The 9,409-nt window shown below is 43.4% G+C and overlaps 1 protein-coding gene across 2 annotated transcripts in view; it reads left to right on the top strand.

Moving 5' to 3' along the window:
• Window positions 1-1,004: 1,004 nt before the first annotated feature.
• The window catches only part of PAIP2B (poly(A) binding protein interacting protein 2B), a 37,336-nt gene continuing 28,931 nt past the window's right edge, over window positions 1,005-9,409 (top strand). The window contains exon 1 of one of the 2 annotated variants that reach the window (XM_011980645.1): window positions 1,005-1,178. Coding sequence is in view for 1 of the 2 variants with exons in the window: in XM_011980644.1 (XP_011836034.1) it covers window positions 1,709-1,760 (52 nt within the window). In the remaining variant the exon portion in view is untranslated. Of the gene's footprint in view, window positions 1,179-1,676; window positions 1,761-9,409 lie in introns of those variants that run through there. The other variant, XM_011980644.1, reaches the window with a different exon arrangement.

Below are 9,409 nucleotides of genomic sequence, written 5' to 3'. Positions count from 1 at the left end.
CATAAATCCAAGAGGGGAAATAAAGTTTTATTTTAGTTTTTATTTATTTATTTTTGAGACAGAATCTCACTCTGTTGCCCAGACTGGAGAGCAGTGGTGTGATCTTGACTCACTGCAACCTCTGCCTCCCGGGTTCAAGTGATTCTCCTGCTTCAGCCTCCAGAGTAGCTGGGACTACAGGCGCCCGCCACCACGCCCAGCTAATTTTTGCATTTTTAGTAGAGACGGGGTTTCAACATACTGGCGAGGCTGGTCTCGAACTCCTGACCTTGTGATCCGCCCGCCTCGGCCTCCCAAAGCGCTGGGATTACAGGCGTGAGTCACCGCGCCCGGCCAAGTTTTATTTTTTTAAAGCACTCAAGAAGTTAGGTTTGTTTCTAGAAACGTGGAAGCATCCGTCGGCTTCCTTCCAGCGTCCCTTTGCTTCCTTCCAGCATCCCAAGGAGCTCAACTCCTTAATTTTCCCTACAGAGAATAGCACCAGGTCCGAAGCAGCTTGCATCAAAGATCTTCCTTTGGTAATTGACAGCTGGGGGAAATCCTACCGAGGCCCACCCCTACCGTCCTCCTTGCAGGCTGACAGGCAAAACTCGGTGGCAGTGGCTTCCAGCTCAGCCAATAGACGAAGCTGGAGCAAGAGTCTGTGTAAACAAACCCAGAGTGAGGCGCTTGGTCTCCTCCCCAACGAGTGGGCCGGGCGCATCCTTGGCCCAATGCCTATCCCAGGCTAGCGTAGCGTCCTTTCAGCCAATCAGAGCCGGCGTCTCCCGCAAGGAGGTGTTCCACCACAGGAAAAAAAATGAAGGAAGAGAAAAGACAGACATTAAAACCAATCAGAAGCTGAAAGTTCTGAGAGAGTGGGCGGGCACTGCTTCACATTTAGACCAATAAAAACCACATATGCCATTCTAGGTGACCGAACGGCATCCTCTTCGGCCCAATAGACGAATGGGGCGGTGCCCGGCAACCAATGGCTTGGGTTCGGGGGCGGGGCGAGGAGGTAGTGTGCAGTAAGAGGTAACCTGGCAAGTGGTAGTGGCGCTTCTCGGGTTCTGTGCTTCACGCTTTGGTACTAAAGGCCGAGACTGTTCTGGCGACGGCGACCTCTACGGCAACAGCTTAAGCTCTCGGAGGAGTGGCAGAGTACGATCTGAAGGAGGGGCTTCTGGTCAGCCCAGGTGGGCTCGGGTGCCCGGGCTGCTGGGGAAAGGACTCGAGGGAAGCGCTGTTCTCCTGGCTCTGGGGGCGCCCTGCGCCTCCCTTTCTGCCGCCGTCGGGGCTGTGACGGGCGGCACGCGCCTGCCCGAGCTCCTGTGGGGAGGGAAAGCGCACGGGATCCCACGTCGCGACCATCGGCGAAAAGGGGCGTCCGCTGGGGTCAGCCCCTGCCCCTCCGGGGCGATAGGGGGTTTTCGTCCCTTTCCCCCCGCACAGGTGCTCTGTTTCCCCCTCACCCCTACCCCCTCCCATGTTCCTGACTCCCCTCAGCGTCCTCCTAACACTCGAACCGGATTCTTGGCCTGAGTCCCATTGCTACCCAGGTGCAACAATGCTAGGCAAATTGACCCGCGCGGCATCCCCCGCCCCTCTCCCCGGGCTGGAGGGGAGGGATTGCGCGTCCTGCCCCTCCCCCATTCGCGGGCCCCTGCGCGTCCTCTGCCGTTTTATACTTGCTCCATCTCCCGATTGACTCCAGCCCTCATTCTTCATGCCTCATTTGCCTGGGAGACGTTCGCCACTTCTCTTGTGCCTTGCGGTCCGTGAGTAAGTCCATCACCCCCGACCAACCTCTAAATTCCATTCTCATCTCTCCAGAAAACTAACATTTTCCACTTGCCTCTTCCAGGCAGCTGAAAGGTGAACCGAGAGAGGCAGAATACGTTGAACAGGGAGTTTGGCAAGGTTGGGAACTTTAATCGGTTTTGTTCATGGTAAACTGTTTTTGCCTTCCTTAAGATGGCATTTGATCATTATACCCGCTCTAGAATCTTTGTCCTAATGCCGTTCTTTTGGTGGTAATTGCTGAAAATGCAGTTGAAAAGGGCTAACTAGAAGCAAGGGATTTAAATTTTGTTACTATTATTTTAAGTAAATTGAATTGGATTATACTTTAAACAGCTTAACTGGGGTTTCTGGGAGTTTGCAGTGTAAGGACCTGGCTACCCTATTTTGTCGTAAAATACAGAACATACTTAGTTGTACAGCACAGTGTGATTTGATCACACCCAACCTATGAATGGATAATAACAGCATTGAATCTGTTTAAAAACAACGTTCCCTATTCCCTTTTCACCTTCATAGTATATTCGTTTGGTTTCTAGTAATGTCGGTTCTAGCCATATGTTTCTAGGTAATAGCACAAACTAAGTTGTGCCTAAGTAAAATTATACCAATAATTTTGTGGGGAAAAGCTAATGCACTGCTCTTAGTTTTGATTAAGATTTTAGATGTTTGAAAATATAAGTTCAGATATTGGATGGTGAGGGTTTTATTTTGGAGGTTGAAGGAGATTGAAGTGTTGGGGTAAGACTGATAGGCTCCTTTGGCTACTTGTATATCGGGGTGGGGAGAATATACAAGTTTACAAAATCTTGTAAATTCTCACAGTGCTTAGTTTCTTGACTTTAGAAAAATTGGAATTGTTTTTCCTAGCTTTCAGTGGAGAAATGTAAGCTGTGAGTTTAACATCATGTTAACTGTGTTTTGGCCAGAATTTTGCAAGCTTTTGTGAAAAAAATTATATTGCTTTCCTTATCCTGTTTGTAATGTATATATCAATATGCTTCCTTGTATTTTACTGTGGTAAAATTGTATCTTGCATATAAAGAAAAAAGTCTATTATAGTGAATTAAAAGAAATCTTTACTCTGAGGTGGCAGCCTTGTCTAATGGACCATATGTTTAAGCCTTGTTAATAAATCACACTAGAGCCTAGCACAGTGGTGTGTGCTTGCAATCCCAGCCACTTAGGAGGCTGAGGCAGGAGGATTGCTTGAACCTAGGAGTTTAAGACCAACCTGGGCAACATAGTGAGACCCCATCTCAGTCAATCAACCAATTAATCAATTACACTAAAAAGAGCAAGATCTTAAAACTGTTCCAACAGATGACTGGGTGTCTAAAACAATGAAAAAGAGTTTATGAGAGTTACAGCAGTCATCAGAGAAAAATCATGGAAAAATTGCAAATCTATACAAGTTGTGAATTGCTATGACTGCAGTTGAAATCTAACATTATTTTTGTACAGTCTTTTTTGGGAGTGTTTGTGTTTAATAATAACTTGTTTGCAAATTTAGAGGACTCTAGCTATGATTTCTTCTTAGAGACCTTGACCTTGAGGACCTTAGAGACCTTGACCTCACAGTTTAATGGAAGAGAGAACTAGAAACCAATAATTTAATGCAGAGAGTGAGGTTCTGCAGTACAAGGAATATACAGGGTTCAGAGAAGCACGATGGCACCATGTTCCGACCTCATCTTCTACTGCCCTAGACTTCCTGAAGTGCCATTTCCTGAACCTACCTGTTCTTTTCCACCATCTGCACCTCTCTCTGTAGGCACCATTCCTTGCAAGCCTTTTCCACACCTTATGTGCCTGGTGAAATTCTGTTTCTTCAAAATCTTGAAGCCTGCGTCTGCCTCATCCAAATAATTGTTTTTGCCTACTTCTCTGTTATTTCTTTATAAATAATTATAGTCGATTCTCATTATTTGCAGTAGTTATATTCTATAAAGTTGCCAAGAACACTGGATTATCAAATATTCAACCCTTGTTCCTAGGGAAAATATATACATATATAGATATCTCACATAGATTATAATCTTAATTCCTAAAAACAACTCATCCTGGTAGATTGAATTTTCTTTATTTACAAAAGAATAAAGGAAGTACAGAAGTGTTAAGCGATTTGCCTGAGGCCGCTCCACTAACAGGTGCCAGAGTTAAGACTCAGACTCGTCCAGATGGCCCCAGAGCCAGAGCTTCTTGCACTACGCTGCACTGCCCTCTGCTGTCTCTGTCCTCTGGTCAGTTTTGTATGAGAGCTGAGACGAGGCTGAGGGTCACCTTGTTTGATCTTAGCTTGGGACGTGGGCAAGGAGTGACATATTTTTCACTACTATGTATATATCCATGAGTCACCTTGAAAGCTCCACAAGTATTAATTTGGGGATTACAAAGACATTTTAGCAAGTAAGCAAATTTGCAAATATGGGATCCACAAGTAATGAGGATGAACTGTATTTGTAAGGGACTGCTAGGGTCTGTTTCATTTTTAGCCTTTTCCCCAACAATGTGGAGTATTTCTTTAGCTTATTTGATAGTTTGTACATTTATTCATATATTTATTCATTTATCATATATTCATTTGTTCAGTTTGTTCATTTATCATATATTAAGCACTTACTATAAGTCAGACTCGGCCGGGCATGGTGGCTCACGCCTGTAATCCCAGCACTTTGGGAGGCTAAGGCAGGTGGATCACGAGGTCAGGAGTTCAATACCAACCTGGCCAGGATGGTGGAACCCTGTCTCTACTAAAAATACAAAAAAATTAGCCAGGAGTGGTGGCAGGCGCCTGTAGTCCCAGCTATTCAGGAGGCTGAGGCAGAGACTTGCTTGAACCCAAGAGGCAGAAGTTGCAGTGAGCCAAGATCACGCCACTGCACTCCAGCCTGGGCAAGAGTGAGACTCTGCTTCAAAAAAAAAAAACAAAAAAAAAACACAACTTGTTTTTTGGTTTTGTCTTTGTTTTTTTGAGATGGAGTTTCGCTCTTGTCGCCCAGGCTGGAGTGCAATGGCACGATCTCAGCTCACTGCAATGTCCGCCTCCTGGGTTCATGTGATTCTCCTGCCTCAGACGCCAAGTAGCTGGGATTATAGGCTCACACCACCATGCCCAGCTAATTTTTGCATTTTAGTAGAGACAGGGTTTCACCATGTTGGCCAGGCTGGTCTCGATATCCTGACCTCGGGGGATCCTTCCACCTTGGCTTCCCACAGTGCTGGGATTACAGGCATGAGCCTCTGCATCCAGCCTCAAACTCTGCTTTCATCTGTGGTGAACAAGCTAGAGATTAAGGTCCTGCCCTGTGGATTTTATATTTGCATAAGAAAGACAGATACCTATGTCAGGAGCTCCGGGGAGAGGCCTAGGTTGGAATTATAGATTCACTTGACCAAGGTAAACCTGGTGTGCCTGCTCCTACTTCCCATCCCCAGACATACTTCCAGAACATTTCTTTTCTATTTTTGTGTAAAAACTTTTCCTTTTGAGCCTCTCTCCATTGTTGCATGTCAGCCTCTACTTGTCTTTTGTTGATTTTGAGGCCACTTACCCATGTAAGTGGCAGGATATCACAGAAGAATCATGCTGACCTGAGTCTTTGAATTATGGTTCTGCTGCCTACCAACTGAGTTCCTTTGATCAAGCTCTTGGACTTCTGAGCCTGTTTCCTGATATCGAAAGTGGTATATGATATGTTAGTCCCTGGTGGGTTGCAAGGAAGAGGCACAACGTACCAGCTTTGGTGATGAAGGCTGAATGTAAACTTGGATGGGAAGTCATCTAAGCAGCCATATTGTCTCTCGGCCGTAGTACTTTCAAAACCTCATAGAACATTAATTTAGCGGTATTTAGTATTTGAGCTCTGAAGACCTGCCCTCTTTTCCTTCGTTCACCCAACATTTGTATTTTCCAAGAAAGAATATCTGATTGGATTAGTCTGTCACTTTCTAAAAACAGAAGACCCCTATTAGGGAGAATTTTGAGCTACGCCATGTCTTTGGTGATTGATCTCCCTGAAGTTCAGCCTATATGTTGTCCTTAGCTGAAGCACTGAGCCCTGGTCCAGTCACTTGTGGCCAAAGAAGTAAGGTTGGTTGTATGTATTATCAATCACACAGATATGCTACAGATACGCTTTTTGTGTATGCCACACTCGCACAATAGTTGTATTGTGTCTGGAGTTGGTTCCTGCCTGTGGGTTCATGGTCTCACTGACTTCAAGAATGGAACCCCAGACCTTGGTGGTGAGTGTTACAACTCTTAAAGATGGCACAGACCCGAAGAGTGAGTGGTAGCAAGGTTTATTGTGAAGCATGAAAGAACATGGCTTCCATAGCCTGGAAGGGGACCCAAGCAGGTTGCTGCTGCTGGCTCCAGTGGCCAGCTTTTATTCCCTTATTTGTCCCCTCCCGTGTTCCGTTTCTGGCCTATCGAGAGTGCCCTTTTTTAATCCTCCCCGCAATTGGCTACTTTTAGGATCCTGCTGATTGGTGCATTTTACAGAGTGCTGATTGGTTTGTTTTACAGAGTGCTGAGTGGGGTGTTTTGCAGAACGATGACTGGTGCATTATACAATCCTCTTGTAAGACAGGAAAGTTCCCCAAGTCCCCACTTGACCCAGGAAGTCCAGCTGTCCTCACCTCTCGGTGTGACTGTAGCATATTCTAAAAGAACCCTTTGGAGAGTTTCTTTAGAAGACAATTGACAGTATAGAAGTTCTAGAGTTTCATGGCCTTTTGTCCAATTCAAATACTTATCTAATGTAATCATAGATAATTGTTAATAAAGAATCTAACAAGATAATTGACACATGTCAAATAGTCAATACATCTCCCTTTTGGTGTTGCATTTAGTATTATAGTGTGGTTATTTGTTCATATGGCTGTTTTTCATACTAGACCATGAGCTCCATGAGGGCAGGGTCTACAGTTTCAACTGTAGGAATTCTGAACTCTTACTAAAAAAATGGGCGGATAGAAAGGCTTCCCAGAGAAGGTAGTATTTAAGCTGATTCTTTAAGGGTGAGTAGGAATCCTTTCCAGGTGAATAAAACTTTGAGATATCATTCCAAACAGAGTCTAGCAGGTGCAAAGGCACAGAGATAGAGATGGTGAAGTTTACTTATGTGCTCTTTGTATTAAAAATAAGTGTTCTTTGTATTTTTAATACAAAGAGCAAATAAAAACAAAAATTAAAAATCATTTAGAGGAAAAACTATACATGGGCTTGGCCGGAGGGCATGGCACAATTGAGTTAGCTATGACCATAGACACTCAGTAATGGATGGAAGTTTTAGGGAAAGAGTAAAACATTCTTAGGTTGTTGGCCAAGTATCTAGGACAATTTAGAAATACAGGTAATTGAATTCTGGGAATGATTACACTGTAGTGAAATCATTTACTTCTTCTCTGCCTGTGAAGCATATATGTGTTGCACACTGTTCAAGGTCCTGAAAATGAGACTTCTTCTCAAGGAGCTCATGAGCAATCAAGGGAGACAGATGGGTGAGCAGCTGATTATCATGTGACAAGTGAGGTAATAGAGGTATAACAAAAATGCTATCTAAACAAGAAGAAAAGAATAATTAGTAATATATGGAGTGATGGGGAAAGATTTCTCAAATGAAGCTGGCCAGGCGTGATGATGGCTCACGCCCGTAATACCAGCACTTTGGGAGGCAGAGGTGGGAGAATCCAGGAGTTCAAGACCAGCCTGGTCAACAGAGCAAGACCCTGCCTCTATATTTGAAAAAATAAATTTTTTTTTTAAAATGAAGTGATACTTGAGCACTCTGGAGCACTGTACAAATATAGGACAGACTGAAGGAATATATCCACCTTAATTTGAGTTAACATTTTTAAACATTTTATATTGCAGAAATAGTATATATTAACTGTTGTGAAATTAGAAATGATTGATTGTCTAGGAGCGGGGTACTACAAAGTACTCCACAGATCCACCATACTGAGACAGTGGTTAGTGCTTTGATTTATTTGTTTTGTTTGTTTGTTTGTTTGTTTGTTTTGAGATGGAGTCTTGCTCTGTCACGCAGGCTGGAGTGCAGTGGCCAGATCTCAGCTCACTGCAAGCTCCGCCTCCCGGGTTTATGCCATTCTCCTGCCTCAGCCTCCTGAGTAGCTGGGATTACAGGCATGCACCACCACGCCCTGCTAATTTTTGTATTTTTAGTAGAGACGGGGTTTCACTGTGTTAGCCAGGATGGTCTCCATCTCCTGACCTCGTGATCCGCCCGTCTCGGCCTCCCAAAGTGCTGGGATTACAGGCTTGAGCCACCGCGCCCGGCCTGATTGATTTATTTTGTACTTTTTGTGCATATACATGTATCGTATACATACATATGCATGGTTAAATAGAAATGGTTCCTCCTAGGTGTTCTGTTTATCCATTTATTTTTATGAAATAAATCGCCAAAGAGTTCATTTGCTTTGTCCAAGGGAATCTTTTGTTACATGCTGCTGTACATAATGAAAACTAAAAAAGGGGCTAACTTTTCAGCCTAGTGACCGTGTGGGCTTGTGGTGATTTAAACAGAGGCCTCATGAAAGGCAGCTTCAGAAATGAATTTGGTGTGTGTAGGTGGTTATGCTTGGCATTATTGTTTGTACTAGTATGATAGGGATGACTTCTGTGCCTGCCATCAGGGAACTGGTGAAGTAAACGATGGTACATCCAAATGATGGAATACTGTGTAATTGTAAAGAAGAATGAGAAAGACCTATGTACTCATGTGGAAGAACTAGATATTGTGTGTGTTTTTAAAAAAGGAACAAGGAATGGTGTATGTATGGTATAGTGTATATGGTATGCTACTTTTTGTGTTGAGAGAGAAGAGTAGAATAAGAATATACATGGGTGTTTGTAGAGATAACTTCTGAAATGATATATAAGAAACCAATTAAAAGTGTTTGGCTGTGGAGGGAGAATAGGACTATGAATGGGATTTTGCCACATACATTCATAGATAGTTATATTTAAAAATTTTGTGAACTATGTATTTGTACACAAAACCCTCTTAAAATAAGTGAATGAAGGAATGAAATGGGATTATGAGAACGAGATAAGAAAAAGGTTCTACAGGGCTGCCCATCTTTTTAGTACCCAGCGAATACATAGCAATAGCAGCAAAAATTGGAAGAGTTGCCCCAGAAAGGTGGGGAGTCAGCCTTTCCTTTGTCTTTTCCTCAATTTCATATATTTTTAAAAGTACTCTAAGAACAGTAAAACAATTTAAAACAAAAATGTTTCCAGAACTTGTAAAATAAAAGGAATATGGGGCAGCTTTGTGTAGTGCACATCCCAAAAATGGGCTGATTTACCTCAAGAGGCAGGGAGTCAAGCTCTCTAGCCTACATGGGATACATACATGAGAAAAATAAGAAAAAGAATGGATGTGAAAAAAACACTTATCCCTGATTATAAAGGAAATCACATTCTTTTTACAATAATTTAACAAAATATAAAGAAAAACCTTTAGACTGGACGCGGTGGCTCATGCCTGTAATTCCAGCACTTTGGGAGGCCGAGGCAGGCGGATCACGAGGTCAGGAGATCGAGACCATCCTGGCTAACACGGTGAAACCCCATCTCTACTAAAAATACAAA

This window comes from Mandrillus leucophaeus, unplaced genomic scaffold (assembly GCF_000951045.1).
Source record: "Mandrillus leucophaeus isolate KB7577 unplaced genomic scaffold, Mleu.le_1.0 Scaffold216, whole genome shotgun sequence".
Lineage (NCBI taxonomy): Eukaryota > Metazoa > Chordata > Mammalia > Primates > Cercopithecidae > Mandrillus > Mandrillus leucophaeus.
This window is presented reverse-complemented; position numbering and strand designations above follow the sequence as displayed.